Source organism: Rhinoraja longicauda, chromosome 19 (assembly GCF_053455715.1).
Source record: "Rhinoraja longicauda isolate Sanriku21f chromosome 19, sRhiLon1.1, whole genome shotgun sequence".
Lineage (NCBI taxonomy): Eukaryota > Metazoa > Chordata > Chondrichthyes > Rajiformes > Arhynchobatidae > Rhinoraja > Rhinoraja longicauda.
Genome location: NC_135971.1, coordinates 5,899,805 through 5,921,262, shown reverse-complemented (window position 1 = coordinate 5,921,262; position 21,458 = coordinate 5,899,805). Strand labels below are relative to the sequence as shown.

The 21,458-nt window shown below is 48.9% G+C and overlaps 3 protein-coding genes across 3 annotated transcripts in view; 2 read left to right on the top strand and 1 right to left on the bottom strand.

The window, feature by feature from the left end:
* LOC144602606 (zinc-binding protein A33-like) overlaps positions 1-21,458 on the top strand; it is a 313,416-nt gene that overhangs the window by 85,126 nt on the left and 206,832 nt on the right. The window lies entirely within an intron of this gene.
* The window catches only part of LOC144603025 (nuclear factor 7, brain-like), a 424,775-nt gene that overhangs the window by 281,269 nt on the left and 122,048 nt on the right, over positions 1-21,458 (bottom strand). The gene's annotated exons all lie outside the window — the stretch shown is intronic.
* The window catches only part of LOC144603049 (zinc-binding protein A33-like), a 45,674-nt gene continuing 31,887 nt past the window's right edge, over positions 7,672-21,458 (top strand). The window contains exons 1-2 of the mRNA XM_078416181.1: positions 7,672-8,192; positions 8,282-8,377. Of these exons, the coding sequence (XP_078272307.1) occupies positions 7,773-8,192; positions 8,282-8,377 (516 nt within the window). The 5' untranslated portion in view covers positions 7,672-7,772. The remainder of the gene's footprint in view (positions 8,193-8,281; positions 8,378-21,458) is intronic.

Here is a 21,458-nt window from a genome sequence, read left to right as displayed (position 1 = left end):
CAGGGCCTGATGGTCTGCATCCCAGAGTACTTAAGGAGGTGGCTCTAGAAATAGTGGAAGCATTGGAGATCATTTTTCAATGTTCTATAGATTCAGGATCAGTTCCTGTGGATTGGAGGATAGCAAATGTTATCCCACTTTTTAAGAAAGGAGGGAGAGAGAAAACGGGTAATTATAGACCAGTTAGTCTGACATCAGTGGTGGGGAAGATGCTGGAGTCAATTATAAAAGACGAAATTGCTGAGCATTTGGATAGCAGTAACGGGATCATTCCGAGTCAGCATGGATTTACGAAGGGGAAATCATGCTTGACAAATCTACTGGAATTTTTTGAGGATGTAACTAGGAAAATTGACAAGGGAGAGTCAGTGGATGTGGTGTACCTCGACTTTCAGAAAGCCTTCGACAAGGTCCCACATAGGAGATTAGTGGGCAAAATTAGGGCACATGGTATTGGGGGTAGGGTACTGACATGGATAGAAAATTGGTTGACAGACAGAAAGCAAAGAGTGGGGATAAATGGGTCCCTTTCGAATGGCAGGCAGTGACCAGTGGGGTACCGCAAGGTTCGGTGCTGGGACCCCAGCTATTTACGATATACATTAATGACTTAGACGAAGGGATTAAAAGTACCATTAGCAAATTTGCAGATGATACTAAGTTGGGGGGTAGTGTGAATTGTGAGGAAGATGCAATAAGGCTGCAGGGGTGACTTGGACAGGTTGTGTGAATGGGCGGATACATGGCAGATGCAGTTTAATGTAGATAAGTGTGAGGTTATTCACTTTGGAAGTAAGAATAGAAAGGCAGATTATTATCTGAATGGTGTCAAGTTAGGAGGAGGGGGAGTTCAACGAGATCTGGGTGTCCTAGTGCATCAGTCAATGAAAGGAAGCATGCAGGTACAGCAGGCAGTGAAGAAAGCCAATGGAATGTTGGCCTTCGTAACAAGAGGAGTTGAGTATAGGAGCAAAGAGGTCCTTCTACAGTTGTACCGGGCCCTGGTGAGACCGCACCTGGAGTACTGTGTGCAGTTTTGGTCTCCAAATTTGAGGAAGGATATTCTTGCTATGGAGGGCGTGCAGCGTAGGTTCACTAGGTTAATTCCCGGAATGGCGGGACTGTCGTATGTTGAAAGGCTGGAGCGATTGGGCTTGTATACACTGGAATTTAGAAGGATGAGGGGGGATCTTATTGAAACATATAAGATAATTACGGGATTGGACACATTAGAGGCAGATAACATGTTCCCAATGTTGGGGAGTCCCAGAACAAGGGGCCACAGTTTGAGAATAAGGGGTAGGCCATTTAGAACGGAGATGAGGAAGAACTTTTTCAGTCAGAGGGTGGTGAAGGTGTGGAATTCTCTGCCTCAGAAGGCAGTGGAGGCCAGTTCGTTGGATGCTTTCAAGAGAGAGCTGGATAGAGCTCTTAAGGATAGCGGAGTGAGGGGGTATGGGGAGAAGGCAGGAACGGGGTACTGATTGAGAGTGATCAGCCATGATCGCATTGAATGGCGGTGCGTACAGGCTCGAAGGGCTGAATGGCCTCCTCCTGCACCTATTGTCCTATTGTCATCCTTCTATATTCCAGTGTATACAAGCCTAGTCGCTCCAGCCTTTCAACATATGACAGTCCCGCCATTCTGGGGATTAACCTGGTGACCCTACGCTGCACGGCCCTCAATAGCAAGAATATCCTTCCTCACATTTCAGTGAAAGGCCCGCCCGCCATCGAGCGACCAATCAAGCCGTTAATGAACGTTTAAACAAAAAACACACGCCCACAATTCAATATAATCGGTGGTTTCCCCGATGATTATTCACCGTGAACGATCTGGACGAATAAACCTCAACGACGTTCTTCAGTTTGACGGCCCCGGCCCGCTGCGTCATGGCGGCTCGGCGAAGTGCGCGTGCGCGCCCGCCTCTGGGCAGCAGCCCCCAACGCGTCATGCGGGATGTGCGCTGTGCGCGCGCCACGAGCAGCGGCCCACACCTTCGGGATGCGCGTGCGCGCGCCCCGAGCAGCAGCCCCCACCTTCGGGATGCGCCGTGCGTGCGCCGGGGAGGAGAAGGAGGGGGAGGGGGAGGAGGTGGAAGTAAAGCTGTACCAGCACCAATAGTAGCAGCGCTACAGCAGCACCGCAGCCCCCACCTGCGGGACATGGGTGTGTGTGTCCGGGAGGACGACACCGGGGACAACATCATAACCAACACGAACAGTAACAGGAACAGGTGCAATCAGCAGCCCCCACCTGCGGGACGTGAGTGTGTGTGTGTCGGGGAGGACAACGACAACAACATCATAACCAACACGAACAGTAACAGTAACAGGAACAGGAGCAATCAGCAGCCCCCACCTGCGGGATGTGTGAGTGTGTGTGAGGCACGCGTGAAATAAATGTGCAACATCATCAGCAGGAACAATAACTGCAGAAGGAACAGTAGCAATCAGCAGCACCGCGACTACCCTCAGCCTCACACGACACCGATCCCAACAACAACACAACTCCCCGCCCCAATCTGCACGATGTGTGTGTCTGTGTCCCAATAGACAATGGACAATAGATGCAGGAGTAGGCCATTCAGCCCTTCGAGCCAGCACCGCCATTCAATGCGATCATGGCTGATCACTCTCAATCAGTACCCCGTTCCTGCCTTCTCCCCATACCCCCTCACTCCGCTATCCTTAAGAGCTCTATCCAGCTCTCTCTTGAAAGCATCCAACGAACTGGCCTCCACTCCCTTCTCTCCTTTTTCCCTCCCTTTTCCCTTTTCCCATTTCTCTCCCTTTTCCCATTTCTCTCCCTTTTCCCTTTTCCCATTTCTCTCCCTTTTCCCATTTCTCTCCCTTTTCCCTTTTTTTGCCCTTTTCCCATTTTTCCCCTTTTCTCTCCCTTTTCTCTATCCCGCTTCAGCAGGGTTTCTCCACAGCCTGGAGTGGGTCGCCAGACGTGACCAGACGTGACCGGGACCGGGACACCGCCAGGATGCGGCGCTCTCTCTGCACGGCCGTACATCTGCTGTACCTGCTGGCAGGTAGAGACATGGGGGAGGGGGAGAGGGAGAGATGGGGGGGGGGGGGGGAGAGAGGGTTGGGGGAAAGAGATGGGGGGAGAGACAGAGAGATGGGGGGAGAGACAGAGAGATGGGGGGAGAGAGGGAAAGATGGGGGAGAGAGGGAAAGATGGGGAGAGAGGGAAAGATGGGGGGGAGAGGGAAAGATGGGGGAGAGAGGGAAAGATTGGGGAGAGAGGGAAAGAGATGGGGGAGAGAGGGAAAGAGATGGGGAGAGAGGGAAAGAGATGGGGGGGGGGAGAGATGGGGGATAGATGGGGAGAGGGAAAGAGATGGGGAAGAGGGGGAAAGAGATGGGGGAGAGAGAGCAAGAGATGGGGGAGAGATAGGGAGAGGGAGAGAGAGAGAATGCGAGCTGCTGTCCACAGAGTTGGGAGTGGGCAATTGTCAGTCAAACACTGTACTGGGGTAACTCAACGGGTCGGGCCACATCTGTGGAGGGAAGGAATGGGTGACTTTTCGGGTCGAGACCCTTCTCTGAAGAACCCGAAACGTCACCCATTCCTTCTCTCCACATATGCTGCCTGACCCGCTGAGTTACTTCAGCACTCTGTGAAACGTCACCTATCCATGTTCTCCACAGATGCTGCCTGACCCGCTGAGTTAACCCAGCATTTTGTGTCTACATTCATCAGTGAAAATGTCATTTAGCTTAGTGATACGGCGCAGAAACAGGCCCTTCGGCCCACCGCGTACGCAGCGACCAGCGACCAGGCCGCACTAACACTGCCCTACACACACAAGGGACAATCTCTAATTTTACAGAAGCCAATTAACCTACGCTCTCCATGTCCTGGATAACTTCCGGTTCCCAGGCCCCCACTCCCTCATTTTCACCATGGATGTCCAGTCACTCTACACCTCCATCCCCCACAAGGATGGTCTCGAAGCCCTCCGTTTCTTCCTCGACCGTAGAACCAGCCAATCCCCATCGACCAACACTCTCCTCCGCCTAGCAGAGCTGGTTCTTACCCTCAACAACTTCTCCTTTGACTCCTCCCACTTCCTCCAAACCAGAGGCGTAGCTATGGGCACTCGCATGGGCCCTAGCTACGCCTGCCTCGTTGTCGGGTACGTCGAACAATCCCAGTTCCAGACGTACATTGGCCCCATCCCCGAACTCTACCTCCGCTACATCGACGACTGCATTGGTGCTACCTCTTGCACCCATGCAGAACTCACTGACTTCATACACTTCACCTCCAATTTCCATCCTGCCCTTAAATATACCTGGACTATCTCTGACATCCCCCTCCCGTTTCTGGACCTCACCATCTCCATCACAGGAGACAGACTAGTGACGGACATTTACTACAAGCCCACCGACTCGCACAGCTATCTGGACTACACTTCTTCCCACCCGGTCCCCTGCAAAAAGTCTATCCCCTACTCCCAATTCCTCCGTCTACGCCGCATCTGTGCCCGGGATGAGATGTTTCAGACTAGGGCTTCCGAGATGTCCTCGTTCTTCAGAAAACGGGGCTTCCCCTCCTCCATTATAGATGAGGCTCTCACTAGGGTCTCTTCTACATCCCGCAGCTCCGCTCTTGCTCCCCCTCCCCCCACTTGCAACAAGGACAGGATCCCCCTCGTTCTCACCTTCCACCCCACCAGCCAGCGGATCCAACATATCATCCACCAACATTTCCGTCACCTACAACGGGACCCCACCACTGGCCATATCTTCCCATCCCCTCCCCTCTCTGCGTTCCGCAGAGACCGTTCCCTCCGTAACTCCCTGGTCCACTCGTCCCTTCCTACCCAAACCACCCCAACCCCGGGCACTTTCCCTTGCAACTGCACGAGATGCAACACCTGTCTCTTTACCTCCCCCCTCAACTCCATCCAAGGACCCAAACAGTCTTTCCAGGTGAGACAGAGGTTCACCTGCACCTCCTCCAACCTCATCTATTGCATCCGCTGCTCTAGATGTCAACTTATTTATATCGGCGAAACCAAGCACAGGCTCGGCGATCGCTTCGCTGAACACCTGCACTCGGTCCGCATTAACGCAACTGATCTCCCGGTGGCCCAGCACTTTAACTCCCCCTCCCATTCCCAGTCTGACCTCTCTGTCATGGGCCTCCTCCAGTGCCATAGTGAGGCCCGCCGGAAATTGGAGGAGCAGCACCTCATATTTCGCCTGGGCAGTTTGCAGCCCGGTGGTATGAACGTCGACTTCTCCAACTTCAGATAGTTCCTCTGTCCCTCACTTCCCCTCCCCCTTCCCAGATCTCCCTCTATCTTCCTGTCTCCACCTATAATCCTTCCTTTGTCCCACCCCCGACAACAGTCTGAAGAAGGGTCTCGATCCGAAACGTCACCCATTCCTTCTCTCCCGAGATGCTGCCTGACCTGCTGAGTTACTCCAGCATTTTGTGAATAAATCGATTTGTACCAGCATCTGCAGTTATTTTCTTAACCTACAAGCCTGTCGGTCTTGAGAGGTTTGGAGGGAAGAGTGTCGGTCTAAAGAAAGCAAACTCAATGCTAGCATTTATTTCAAGAGGGCTTGTGTACAAAATCAGGGGGTGTTATTCTGAGGCTCTACAAGGCACTGGTCAGGGCCCATTTGGAATATTGTCAGCAATTTTCGCTGCACTCGCTGGAGTTTAGAAGAATGAGGGGGGACCTCATTGAAACTTCACCGAATAGTGAATGACCCGGATAGGGTGGATGTGGGGAGGATGTTTCCACTAGTGCGAGAGTCTAGGACCAGAGGGCACAGCCTCAGAATTAAAGGATGTTCGTTCAGGAAGGAGATGAGGAGGAATTTCTTTAATCAGAGGGTGGTGAATCTGTCGGATTCTTTGCCACAGACGGCTGTGGAGGCCACAAGTCAGAGGATATTTTTAAGGCAGAGATAGATAAATTGTTGGTCAGTGCTGGTGTCAGGGGTTATGGGGAAAAGGCAGGAGAATGTGGTTGTGAGGGAGAGATAGATCAGGCATGATTGAATGGCTCGATGGGCAGAAAGGCCCAATTCTACACCTATCACTTATGACCTAAACCGGAGAGGCCGGAGAAAACCCACGCAGGTCACGGGGAGAACGTACAGATTCCACGCAGACAGCACCCGTGGTCAGGATCGAACCCTGGTCTCTGGCGCTGTGAGGCAGCAGCTCTACCACTGTGCCACCATAGTGCTGGAGTAACTCAGCGGGTCGGGCAGCATCTGTGGAGAAAAGGAATAGATGATGTTTTGAGTCGAGAACCTTCTTCAGACTGACTCTCATATCCATACCCCTCCCTGCAGCTTCACATTTCACTACTCTCCTCATCTGACCCCCTTTCTGACTCCTTTCACCTTTCGCCTCACCTTTTCATGAATGAATGAATAAGTTGATGAATGAATGAATAAGTTTGTCGGCCAAGTACTGATTGAGAATGATCAGCCATGATCACATTGAATGGCGGTGCTGGCTCGAAGGGCCGAATGGCCTCCTCCTGCACCTATTGTCTGTAAATCTGTGCAGGAGAAGGCAATATGGCCCTTCGAGCCAGCACCGCAATTCATTGTAAACAGAGCTGATCATCCACAATCAGTAACCTGTGCCTGCATTCTTCCCATATCCCTTGATTCCACCAGCCTCTAGAGCTCTATCTAAATCTCTTTTAAATTCATCCAGTGAATTGGCCTCCACTATCTTCTGTGGCAGAGAATTCCACAAATTCACAACTCTCTGGGTGAAAAAGTTCCTTCTCACCTCCGTTTTAAATGGCCTCCCCTTTATTCTTAGACTGTGGCCCCTGGTTCTGTACTCCCCCAACGTAGGGAACATTTTTTCTGTATCGAGATTATCCAGTAGGAGGTAGTTGGGCAGGGACTATCACAACGTTAACGAAGTAGTTGGACAGATACATGGATAGGGCAGGTTTGGAGGGATATGGGCCAAACGCGGGCACGGCAGGTCGGTTGAAGAACCCAATGGTTGTGGGGGAGGAGCTGGGAATGGGAGCTATAATGAACCTGTCGGTTTAGTTGATGGCCACATCGAACTAGATCAGTCCCTTCAGCCCACATTAGACTACGCAATGCCTCTCCCTTATGTGCCTCTACCCCCACTCCAGCAGCGCGTTCCAGGCACCCACCACCCTGTGTAATAAAACATGACCCGCACATCTCCTAGAAACTTGCCCCCACTGAGCTAAAATCCATGTCGTCCCGTCAGAGCCGAGAAGGAAGGGGGGCGGCGCGGGGGCGGCGGGACCTGGTTCGCCGCTGCGGGGAAATATAGACTGTTCCATAAACATCCCGCAACTTTGGTGGCCCCAGAAACGTGGCGACTCTCTCTGTACTGCCTGGGGGAGGTCTGTATTTTACCGGATTTCATGCAAAAGCAAAGCATTTCTCGGTCCCTTGGTTCATGTGACGATAGAGTATAATTGGCTCATTGAGTTGAATTCAAGTTTGCACATGAGACTGTTAAATGAAATAACAGTGTTTGCTGTGGATATAATATCATTGTGCAGCCTAATATAATGATCAATTCACGATGGGAAACACTGATGTATTTAGTTTAAGGGAATGAAATTTACCCGCAGCTTGTTGCATATAACATCCACTTGCTGGTCAGGGCTGTGATTGACGGGGCTGAGCTCCGCCTCCCCACAGCCGTGCCCCGATACTGCAAGGGTTCAGCAGCTGCGCGAAAGGGAACGCGTTTTGAACCAGGAAGTGGCGGAGTTACAATGGCTTCGAAATACCAGGTCGAGAGTTGGGCCGAGGAGGCAGTTTGTCCCATCTGCCTGGATTTCTTCACCGATCCGGTTATACTGGAGTGCGGGCACAACTTCTGCCGCTCCTGTATCACACAGAGTTGGGACAGGGAGGGGAGAAACTCCTGCCCGGAATGTAGAGAGGTGTTGACAGACCGCACCCTCAGGGTGAATCGGGCCTTGGCGAGACTGGCTGAGAAAGCTCGAGCAGTGAGCCTGAATCGGGAAATAATTCCAGAGAAGGAAATTAAACTTCACTGCGAGAAACATCAGGAAGAACTGAAGCTGTTTTGTGAAACTGACAAGAAGCTGATCTGCCTGGTTTGTCGAGATGCGCGGGAACACAAGTCCCACAACTTCATGCCGGTAGATGAAGCTGTTGAAATCTTTAAGGTAAAAGCAAACCGATTTTAATCACATCATTTTAATTCCCTTTTTACTGTTCAACAATTTAATGTTCTGATTCACAAACACAATTCCAGGATCAGGTGAAATCTTCCATCCAGTCTCTCACAAAATATAAATCAGAGATCCAGCAAATGGAGCAGCAACAGAAAGAGAAGATTTCTGGAGTTCTGGTGAGGCTTTTAAGTTTCGATTTCCTGATCTTGTGCAGGTTTGATCCCTGTGACGCGTGTAATAACAGGGCAGCGCAGTGACACAAGTAGTGCTGCTGTCTCCTAGTTCTGGTGAGCGGGTTCGATCCTGACCTCGGGTGCTGCCCGTGTGGTTCACGCCTTCTCCCTGTGACCGCGTCGAATTCCTTCCATGTCCCCAATACACGCTGGTTCAATGGTCAATCGGGGACTGTAAAATTATCCCTGGGACAGTGGATGGTGGATGGATAAATAGGAATTAAAGGGCAGATGAAAAGGAAAGCAGGGTATTGTATTAGAGGGTAGAGGATTAATGGGTAATAAGATGACCCTCTCGACATTTCAGAAGCATTTAGACAAACTATTGAATTGTCAAAGCAAATAAAAATGCACAGGACAAATGTTACGGTCAAGGTCGTGAGGAAACACAATCAGTGACATGAAATATTGATCTTCCCCTTTCATTTCACAGGAACAGTCACACAACCTTCAGTCCAAGATCACATCCCAGTTTGCTGAACTGCACCAGATTCTCACTGGGAAAGAGCAGCGCGTACTGGCAGATATCCGGGAGGAAGAGAAGAAGATTCTAAATACAATGGAGAAAAAACTTGAAGAGATTGAAGAGAATTTAAATTCCATTGAGGAGGATCTCTTAAAGTTGCAGCAACAGATGGATCAAAAGGACAGTGTGGTGTTTCTGAAGGTGAGGGGTGATACTCCAGTTTGGCGAAGTGAAAGTGCACAGTCACAAAATGGTGGGGGATATTTCTGAGATAAATGCTGCATTACCATATAACCATATAACAACTGCAGCACGGAAACAGGCCCGTTCGGCCCTACCAGTCCACGCTGACCATTCTCTCTGACCTAGTCTCATCTACCTGCTCTCAGACCATAACCCTCCAATCCCCTCTCATCCATATAGCTATCCAATTTACTCTTAAATAATAAAATCGAGCCTGCCTCCACCACTTCCACCGGAAGCCCATTCCATACAGCCACCACCCTCTGAGTAAAGAAATTACCCCTCATGTTACCCCTAAACTTTTGTCCCTCAATTCTAAAGTTATGTCCCCTTGTTGTAATCTTCCCCACTCTCAAGGGGAAAAGCCACGTCAACTCTGTCCTTCCCTCTTAAAATTTTAAAAACCTCTATCAAGTCCCCCCTCAACCTTCTACGCTCCAAAGAATAAGGACCCAACCTGTTCAACCTCTCTCTGTAGCTTAAGTGCTGAAACCCAGGCAACATTCTAGTAAATCTCCTCTGCACCCTCTCCATTTTGTCGACATCCTTCCTATAATTGGGCCACTAATTGAGAACTGGGTAAATGCTCCGTCTGTTCCAGAGCTGTGCTGCTGTTGTTCCCAAACTAAATGGCCTCCCGTATAATCTGCGGGATCTCTGCACTGCCTGCGGTCTCCTTGGGATGAGTTACTGTGATCCTGTAACTGAGATAGCGAATGTTTGAAATTTCCCCGAAAAGATGGAAAATCTCCACGAAATCAAAAGATCATGTGGAAAGTTTGTCCTATGTTCCTCTTTAGTGGGAAAGAATTACGAGGCATTAAACCGATCTGTTGAAGGCTTGCTCTCAGATACACTTCATCAAGTCTTGTGATTTACCCACCTTAACATGCCTTGAGATCACCAGCACTTAAGGGGAGCTATCCTATCCTAATTATCCCTTTGCTCTTAAAGGTACCTATTCTCCCCCTAGTTATTATTTTGCTATTAATACACTTGTAGGATCTCTCGGGCAATATCCCATATTTGTCTCTGTGACGATGACAATAAATGCTGGGCAATGGAACATTTCTGGGGCTTGTTGTGATTTGTGTGAAACTCGGGATGTGGATGTCCCGTCTCAGTCTGCTCAGATTTGTGTTTTATTTCTTGCAGGAGGAAGCTGGGAGGAAGAGGAGGTAGGACATGCTCTTGACTGAAATACTGCATGTTTGTGTGTATCAGCTCAAAGAAATTGTTGAGGCTCAGTTTATAACCAGCTGCTGAATATTTGCAGGGTTAGTGATGAAGATAGAGCACTCACAGTGACAGACGGTGCGTTGCCAATTGAAAAATTCCATCAACACTTTTTGATGAACACGCTGTGGAGAGAGACATCTGCCATTAAGCGAGGTAAAACCTGTCCAGTTTCCTCTCTTCTTGTTTATAATGCCTTGTAGTAACACAGATGCAAACATTGCCGATAGAAATTGTATTCGCCTCTAACACCTCACCTCCTAAGGCAGCTATCTCTCTGCCACCCAGTGCCTGAAAACGTTGCCGTTCAAGAACATTTTAGACTTTCCCTTCACAACTTAAACCGATGCCCTCAAAGTTTAGAAAACTGCATCTCCCACTCATAAGTCCGTTGGCCCAGTTCATTACGATCAGTTTAATCTTAGACAACCTTCTTCACTCTCCACCATGTCTCATGAATTTTAGTCTCATCCACAAACCTGCTAGCCATGCCACCCACATACACATCATTTATCTAATCATTTGTATAAATAGGGATCAACAGTGGAGTCAGCATTGAGCATTGTGGTGCACCACTTGCGACAGGCCTCCAGTCTGAAAAACAACTCTCTACCTCCGCCCTCTGTCTCCCACCTTCAGGCCACATGTTTACCCATTGGCTAACTACCCTGGATTCCATATGTTCCAGCCTTCCTGATCAACCTACCATAGAGGTTGCTGCTATCAAATTGCTAATCATACCTCCGACATTCACATCCAAGCCTCAGAAATATCACATAAACAGCAGTGAGCATCTGAAATGTTCTGCCCTAGGAGGTAGTGATAGGTCAGATTATTGGAATAGGCAAAGTGAACACAGATGGATATTTGAAGGATCGAGAAATTGGCGGCTATGGACAACTTGTATAGAACAGGAATTGGTGCCATCTTAGATCACATTGAATGGCGGAGTCGACCTGAGGAGTGGAGCCTACTCCTCCTGCTATTTTCTTGTGATCTTTAGTTTTTTTCATACCTACAGCATGATAAACCTTACACAGATTTGAATGCAGCAAAGATTGACAATACTTCTCCCTGGGACAATGATTTTGCTGTGCGGGGTGAGATTGGGGAGACTAGGCCTGTGTACTCGAGCGTTTGGGTGTATTAGAGGGGATCTCAGTGAAACACACAGTTCTTACAGGGCTCAGTGGGCTGGATGCAGGGAGGATGGTTCCCCTGTCAGAGGGGTCTGGAGAGCGGGCACTCTCTCAGAATGTGGACCGCACCGTGTAGCACAGAGATAAGGAGACATTACTGCACGCAGAGACTGGGGAACGACCCTGCACCGGAGGCAGTGGAGACTCAGTCATTCTGTGCTCTTGGAGCTGAGAGCCGTGGTTGTACATTACAGAGTCTGGCCTTTCGGCCCATCGTGCCCATGACCATCTTTTCCCAGCTATATTAATCGATTGGCCCACATTCCATCGGCATTCTTCTCCACCTCACCTATTTAAATACCGCCAATATATTGATTACATCTCACTCCACCACCTCCACTGTAGCATGTTCCAGATATCACCTACTCTCAGTGTAAATCTATGTACTAAACCTCTCGTTTGTTTGTTTGTTCCTGAACTACCGCCAAAACGGTACACGATAGCATGACTATTTTAAGCCCACCTTACTCACCATCATCCCTTTGGTGCTCATGGAAGAAGTTTAATTGAAATCAGTGTTATATTTTTTAAGTTATTCACATTTTAAGGTTTAAATCTTTCTCCTAGGGACGTAGGGGGAGGGAGGGAGAGAGGGGGGGTGAGTGAGGGAGGGGGGAGGAAGGGGAGGGGGAGGAGGGGGAGAGGTGGGGAGGAGAGGGTGCTGCACCAATGCAGGAGAGGTTTGGGCCCAACGGATCCACTTAAAAAAACCTAAATCTCAGATATACTTTTAAATACTTTGCTCTCAATATAAAACTGCACTCTCATGATTTGATATCCCTGCATGCGAATAAGGTTTAGATAATTACCCTGCATCCTACTGCAGACTCTGACAACCTTCCCCACTATCCTCAATATTTGCTTCCTCCCCAAACTTACTAATCACACCTCCCACATTCACATCCAAGCCATGATCATATAACAAGAACAGCAAAGGGGACTCGAGGTAAAAGAGCCATTAGGAGGCAGTGACCACAATATGACAAGTTTTACACCACAAATTGAGAGGGAGTAGGGAAAATTGGAAGTGTCAGTATTACAGTATAGCAAAGGGGATTACAGAGGCATGAGGCAGGAGCTGGCCAGAATTCACTGGAAGGAGGCCCAAGCAGGGAAGACGGTGGAACAGCAATGGCAGGTATTCCTGGGAATAATGCAGAAGTTGCAGGATCAATTTATCCCGAAGATTAGGAAAGATTCTAAGGGGAGTAAGAGGCACCCGTGGCTGACAAGGGACATCAAGGACAGCATAGAAATAAAAGAGAAGAAGTACAACAAAGCAAAGCAGAGTGGGAAGCCAGAGGATTAGGACTCTTTTAAGGAGCAACAGAAGACAACTAAGAAGGCAATACGGGGAGAAAAGATGGGGTACGAGGGTAGAAACATAGAAAATAGGTGCAGGAGTAGGCCATTCGGCCCTTCAAGCCTGCACTGCCATTCAATATGATCATGGCTGATCATCCAACTCAGTATCCTGTACCTGCCTTCACTCCATACCCCCTGATCCCTTTAGCCACAAGGGCCACATCTAACTCACTCTTAAATATAGCCAATGAACTGGCCTCTACTACCCTCTGTGGCAGAGATTTCCACAGATCCACCACTCTCTGTGTGAAAACAAATTTTCTCATCTCGGTCCTAAAAGCCTTCCCCCTTATCCTTAAACTGTGACCCCTTGTTCTGGACTTCCTCAACATCGGGAACAATCTACCTGCATCTAACCTGTCCAACCCCTTAAGAATTTTGTAAGTTTCTATAAGATCCTCCCTCAATCTTCTAAATTCCAGCGAGTACAAGCCGAGTCCATCCAGTCTTTCTTCACATGAAAGTCCTGCCATCCCAGGAATCAATCTGGTGAACCTTCTCTGTACTCCCTCTATGGCAAGAATGTCTTTCCTCGGATTAGGAGACCAAAACTGTACGCAATACTCCAGGTGTGCTCTCACCAATGCCCTGTACAACTGCAGCAGAACCTCCCTGGAGTAGTTCCTGAACCTCCCTGCTCCTATACTCAAATCCCCTGGCTATGAATGCCAACATACCATTCGCTTTCTTCACTGCCTGCTGCACCTGCATGCCTACTTTCAATGACTGGTGTACCACGACACCCAGGTCTCATTGCATCTCCCCTTTTCCTAATCAGCCACCATTCAGATAATAGTCTGCTTTCCTGTTCTTGCCACCAAAGTGGATAACCTCACATTTATCCACATTATACTGCATCTGCCATGCATTTGCCCACTCACCTAACCTATCCAAGTCACCTTGCAGCCTCCTAGCATCCTCCTCACAGCTAACACTGCCCCCCAGCTTCGTGTCATCCGCAAACTTGGAGATGTTGCATTCAATTCCCTTGTCCAAATCATTAATATATATTGTAAATAGCTGGGGTCCCAGCACTGAGCCTTGCGGTACCCCACTAGTCACTGCCTGCCATTCTGAAAAGGACCTGTTTATTCCTACTCTTTGCTTCCTGTCTGCCAGCCGGTTCTCTATCCACATCAATACTGAACCCACAATATTGTGTGCTTTAAGTTTGCATACTAATCTCCTATGTGGGACCTTGTCGAAGGCCTTCTGGAAGTCCAGATATAACACATCCACTGGTTCTCCCTTATCCACTCTACTAGTTACATCCTTGAAAAATTCTATAAGGTTCATCAGACATGATTTGCCTTTCATAAATCCATGCTGACTTTGTCCAATGATTTCACCACTTTCCAAACGTGCTGCTATCCCATCTTTAATAACTGACTCTAGCATTTTTCCCACGACCAATGTTAGACTAACTGGTCTGTAATTCCCCTTTTTCTCTCTCCCTCCCTTTTTGAAAAGTGGGGTTACATTAGCTACCCTCCAATCCTCAGGAACTACTCCAGAATCTAAAGAGTTTTGAAAAATTATCACTGATGCATCCACTATTTCTGGGGCTACCTCCTTAAGCACTCTGGGATGCAGCGTATCTGGCCCTGGGGATTTATCGGCCTTTAATCCATTCAATTTACCTAACACCACTTCCCGACTAACCTGGATTTCACTCAGTTCCTCCATCTCATTTGACCCCCGGTCCGCTGCTATTTCCGGAAGATTATTTATGTCTTCCTTAGTGAAGATAGAACCAAAGTAGTTATTGAATTGGTCTGCCATGTCCTTGTTCCCCATGATCAATTCACCTGTTTCTGACTGCAAGGAACCTACATTTGTTTTAACTAATCTTTTTCTCTTCACATATCTATAAAAGCTTTTGCAGTCAGTTTTTATGTTCCCTGCCAGTTTTCTTCCATAATCTAATTTCCCTTTCCTAATTAAGCCCTTTGTCCTCCTTTGCTGGACTCTGAATTTCTCCCAGTCCTCTGGTAGGCTGCTTTTTCTTGCTAATTTGTATGCTTCATCTTTTGTTTTGATACTATCCCTAATTTCCCTTGTTAGCCACGGATGCACTACCTTCCCTGATTTATTCTTTTGCCAAACTGGGACGAACAATTGTTGTAGTTCACCCATGTGATCTTTAAATGCCTTCCATTGCATATCCACAATTCACGTCTCATACCCTCAAAGATACCTTTCTTTAAGTTCAGAACCGTTGTTTCTGAATTAACTCTGTCACTCTCCATCCTAATGAAGAACTCAACCATATTATGGTCACTCTTGCCCAAGGGGCCACACACATCAAGACTGCTAACTAACCCTTCCTCATTACTCAATACCCAGTCTAGAATAGCCTGCTCTCTCGTTGGTTCCTCTACATGTTGGCTTAGAAAACTATCCCGTATACATTCCAAGAAATCCTCTTCCTCACCACCTCTGCCAATTTGATTCACCCAATCTATATGTAGATTGAAGTCACCCATTCTAACTGTTTTACCTTTGTTGCACGCATTTCTAATTTCCTGTTGGATGCCATCCCCAACTCTACTACTACTGTTAGGCGGCCTGTACACAACTCCCACTAGCGTTTTCTGCCCCTTAGAGTTTCGCAGCTCTACCCATATCGATTCCACATCCTCCAAGCTAATGTCCTGCCTTTCTATTGCGTTAATCTCCTCTCTAACCAGCAACGCTACCCCACCTCCTTTTCCTTTCTCTCTATCCCTCCTGAATATTGAATATCCCTGGATGTTCAGCTCGCAGCCTTGGTCACCCTGGAGCCAATTCTCCGTAATCCCAACTATATCATATTCATTAATAACTATCTGCACATTCAACTCATCCACCTTATTATGAATGCTCCTTGCATTGAGACACAAAGCCTTCAGGCTTGTCTTTACAACACTCTTACCCCTTATACAATTATGTTGAAAAGTGGCCCTTTTTGATTTTTGCCCTGGATTTGTCTGCCTGCCACTTTTAATTTTCACCTTGCTACCTATTGCTTCTACCTCATTTTACACCCCTCTGTCTCTCTGCTCCTGCTCCCATCCCCCTGCCACATTAGTTTAAATCCTCCCCGACAGCACTAGCAAACACTCCCCCAGGGACATTGGTTCCATTCCAGTTCAGGTGCAGACCGTCCTGTTTGTACTGGTCCCACCTCCCCCAGAACTGGTTCCAATGTCCTAGAAATTTGAATCCCTCCCCCTTGCACCATTTTTCAAGCCACGTATTCATCTGAAATATCTTCCTATTTCTACTCTGACTAGCACGTGGCACTGGTAGTAATCCTGAGATTATTACCTTTGAGGTCCTACTTTTAAGTTTATCTCCTAGCTCCCTAAATTCACCTTGTAGGACCTCTTCCCGTTTTTTACCTATATCTTTGTTGCCAATGTGCACCACGACAACTGGCTGTTCACCCTCCCGCTCCTGAATGTTCTGCAGCCGCTGAGAGACATCCCTGACCCTTGCACCAGGGAGGCAACATACCATCCCGGAGTCTCATTTGCGACCGCAGATCTATTCCCCTTACAATTGAATCCCCTATCACTATAGCCCTTCCACTCTTTTTCCTCCCCTCCTTTGCCGCAGAGCCACCCACGGTGCCATGAACTTGGCTGCTGCTGCCTTCCCCTGATGAGCCATTTCCCCCATCAGTATCCAAAATGGTATATCTGTTTAGGAGGGAGATGACCGCAGGGGACTCCTGCACTACCTGCCTACTGCTACGCTGGCTAGTGGCCACCCATTCCCTTTCTGTCCGCTTAACCTTTACGTGCGGTGTGGCCAACTCACTGTACGTGCTATCCACGACCTTCTCAGCATCGTGGATGCTCCAGTATGAATCCAACAGCAGCTCCAACCGTTCAATACGGTCTGCCAGGAGCTGCAGCTGGACACACTTCCTGCACACGTAGTCATCAGGGACACCAACAATATCCCTGATCTCCCACGTGTTGCATGATGAGCACTGCACTCCACGTTAAACTAGCCAATAATATAAAGGAGGATAGTAAAAGCCTTTTTAGGTATGTAAAGAGGAAAAAAATAGTCAAGTCAAATGTGGGTCCCTTGAAGACAGAAGCAGGGGAATTTATTATGGGGAACAAGGAAATGGCAGACGAGTTGAACTGGTACTATGGATCTGTCTTCACTAAGGAAGATACAAGCAATCTCCCAGATATTCTACTGGCAAGAGATCCTAGGGTGACGGAGGAACTGAAGGAAATCCACATTAGGCAGGAAATGGTGTTGGGTAGACTGATGGGACTGAAGGCTGATAAATCCCCAGGGCCTAATGGTCTGCATCCCAGGGTACTTCAGGAGTTGGCGCTCGAAATTGTGGGCACATTGGTGATCATTTTCCAATGTTCTATAGATTCAGGATCAGTTCCTGTGGATTGGAGGGTAGCTAATGTTGTCCCACTTTTTAAGGAAGGAGGGAGAGAAAACGGGAAATTATAGACCAGTTAGTCTTACATCAGTGGTGGGGAAGATGCTGGAGTCAATTATAAAAGACGAAATTGCGGAGCATTTGGATAGTAGTAACAGGATCGTTCCCGAGTCAGCATGGATTTACAAAGGGGAAATCATGCTTGACTAATCTTCTGGAATTCTTTGAGGATGTAACTAGGAAAATTGACAGGAGAGAGCCGGTGGATGTGGTGTACCTCGACTTTCAGAAAGCCTTCGACAAGGTTCCACATAGGAGATTAGTGGGCAAAATTAGATTTTTAGATTTAGAGATACAGCGCGTAAACAGGCCCTTCGGCCCACCGGGTCCGCGCCGTCCATCGATCCCCGCACATCAACACTATCCTACACACACCAGGGACAATTTTTAAAAAACCATTTACCCAGTCAATTAACCTACATAACGGTACGTCTTTGGAGTGTGGGAGGAAAACGAAGGTCTCGGAGAAAACCCACGCAGGTCACGGGGAGAACGTACAAACTCCGTACAGACGGCGCCAGTAGTCAGGGTCGAACCTGAGTCTCCGGCGCTGCATTCGCTGTAAGGCAGCAACTCTACCGCTGCGCCACCGAGCGGCCCAAGAGAACATGGTATTCTGTCCAACACCCGATCATTCAACCTCTGCATCCTTCCATGGTCCAAGTCACCCCTCCCTCTCTCTCACCCTCCACTATAAGAAACAGGGGCAGGTCATCTGGCCCCTCGTGTCTGCCCCCTTTCACTGTGATCATGACGACCCCACCACGCACCTCTACCTCCTCTTTAACAACCTCAAATTACCGCTAACCTCAATATCCTCTTGCTCCGATCTGCCTCCATATGTGAGTAGCCTCCCCCCCTCCCTTCGTTTCTCCTTCTCCGCCGCAATCTCCCAATCCTCCTCACTCTCCGCACTCGTCCTTCCCGTCCACCCTCCCCCACCTCACGAAATTCCCCTCTCCATCTCTGGATTAAAAACTCCGGGGGAGATGTCTGTTGTCCACCCGATGTGGTTGTGGGTGAAACCCCGGGCAGGGTTTCAGTTGTCCGCCCGCCTGTGCCCGAGGCCGAGCGGCCTCTCCCCCGGTCCCGGGGCCGCGCTGCCCGAGTCTCCCCCCGACCCCCGGGGACTCTCTGATTCTCTGCTTCTCCCCCCAGTCTCTGTCACCCTGGATGTGGAAACAGCGCATGCGCGGCTCGAGGTGTCTGAGGATCGGAAGAGGGTGAGATGGACCGGGACCCGGAGGAGTCTCCCTGACACCGGGAAGAGGTTTACAGGCAGTGAGTGTGTGCTGGGATCGGAGGGATTCACATCGGGGAGACATTACTGGGAGGTGGAGGGGAGTGAGGGCTGGTGTCTGGGAGTCGCCGCAGAGTCTGTGGAGAGGAAGGGAGAGCTCACACTGACCCCGGAGACTGGAGTCTGGAGCATCGAGCGGGATTATGACGAGTTTGTTGCAGTCACCTCCCCTCCATCCCCTCTCCCCGCCCGTCCCATCCCCGGGAGGGTGGGAGTTTATCTCAGTTACGAGAACGGGACAGTTTCATTTTACGACGCGGACACCAAGTCCCATCTCCACACCTTCACTGGGAATAAATTCACGGAGAAACTTTATCCTTTCTTCTGGACTTGGGATGGAAACTGGCTGAGAATCTGCTCCGGTTCCGCTCCGGGTGTGTAAAAGGGTCGGGTCCCGGGACCGGCGTCAGGAGCGGGGCTCAGGGGCTGTGGGGCAGAAACCCGGTGGACAACAGGTCGGCGCTGAACGGCTCCCATTTAATCCCCAAATTCCGCGTCGTAAAAAAACCCCCAGTGAGCGCGGAAATAAAACCAGGGGGAATGTAAATGTGGGAAGAGAGAAATAAACAGCAAGTGGAATCAGAGCTGTCGATCCGTTCATTTTAACGCGTTAACCGCGTCCGGCAACGGAACAGAAATTACTTTTGTGAAAATATTTTTTAAATGTAATGGGATTGGACCCTTCTCGTCAAAAGTCGTTACGGTATTATTAACTCCGTTCAATGACTAGTTCAATGTAATAGATACAGTTCATGTTACTTCAGTGATTTGGAAAATGTACACAGCCATTGACACACACGACAAGCTAATTGAAAGATCGCGTTTATTTGAACGATGTGCATTGTTGCTTCCAATACTGTAATTGAAATAAACTCAAAATTACTTGGACTGTACAGATTGCTTTTGAATTCTTTTGAAATCTACTGAACGGGGAGACAGCAGTTTAGTTTGCTTTTGTTTAGATTGGAGATACAGCGCGGAAACAGGCCCCTCGGCCCACCGAGTCCGCACCGACCAGCGATCCCCGCACATTAACACTACCCTACACACACTAGCGACAATTTGCACTTATACCAAGCCAATTGACCTACAAACCTATACCTCTTTGGAGTGTGAGAGGAAACCACAGAACACGCAGGTCACGGGGAGAACGTACAAACTCTGTACAGACAGCACCCGTAGTCCTGATGGAACGCAGATCTCTGGCGCTGTGAGGCAGCAACTCTACCGGTACCACCACTTAATCTTTTGAACTGTGTTTTTGAGTTGTCCTTTCTACAAATTGGCGACTGCATTTCCTACTCCAACAGTGACAGGTTTTCAGTGACAGGGAGGTGGTGGTTGAGGGGGACCCGTGAACCACTTGCCCTGTGGTTGACCGCAGGGGAACCACCTCTGTTGGCGCCGCAGGTGCATTTGTCCCATTTCTTTAAAATGGTCGTCATGATGGAGACCCTCGGGTCCTCTGGCCGGCGCCCCTCTTCCCAGACGAAAGCAGACATCGATGGTGAAATCCACCAGCTCCTACTGCGCGCCTGCACAAAGTTTGGCCGTCTGAGGAGAAGAGTGTTTGATGAGCGGATCTCCAAAGCTCCACAAATCTCGGTGAACGCTGCCCTGGGCATGAGAAGCACAGGTTAGGACCCCGACTGGAGAATCTGGTCTATTTCCCTTCACCAAACACAAGGAATGAATCGGGAGGCTTCGGGAAGTTGCAGGAGATATTTGCTGAAAAGGTTTTGGAGATGACGGGGTTCAGGTTCAGGAGAAGACCGGAGAAGAGTGTTTGCTTCTCCGGGGAACATAGATAGGGGCTGTCGGGAGATTTGACAGAGGGGTCCAATTTCGGATCCGGAGCAATGGGGGCCAATGATCTTCCCATCTGTGGCGGACAGTGGGAGGAGCAAAGACCACACCGATTTCAACAGAGACGCAACCATGTGGCTAGGTGGCCAGTAAAGTTGGGCCGAATGGCCTGTTTCCACGCTGCATCACTCCATGACTCTGTGACTCCAACAAGGGGAATATGATGGAAAATGACCTGCACTGGCGTTGGAAATTCTACAAATTCGATCCCAGGCTTTCGATGTGGAATGTTCACTGCCCCCCACTGTCACTCGTGAGCGGACAAACCTAAATACTCTGGCACAAAGGTTAATGGATCCTATAACACAATTTATCAAGCGATGCGCCGCGTCTCCAAATATAGATTGGCCTGAAGGCTGGCGCACGAGAGACAGGTGCACTGTTGTGGATTAAAATAAGTCCGGAGAGAGGTCTCCGTCCATCCTGATCCTGATCCGGGTTGGGAACGGAGATGCGGGCGGCGGGTTCCACTGCCCAACGCCTAGTTAGCACCGGGCCCCGAACATTTATCATCGAGTCCAACTGCACGGACGCAGTTCTTTAAGCCTAACTTGCTCGTATCGACCAATATGCCCCATCTACACTCGTCCCAGCAGCTCGCGTCTGGCCCATTTCGCTCTAAACATTTCCCATCCCTGTACCTGCTCAAATGCCTTTTAAACATGGTTATAATGGCAGTTTCTATACCATCTCGAAATCCCACTTCGATAGCCATTACTTCTCGGGGATGAAATGTGGTTATAGCTTACGCACACGTCGCACCCTGATATGACAAAACCAATCTTCCAAACTTCTTTTCTTCATTAATTGGATTTATTAAAGTAGCACAAATCATAGAGTAATTCATCAGTTTCCGTACTTTATCAACTGTTTCTTCTTGAAATAAT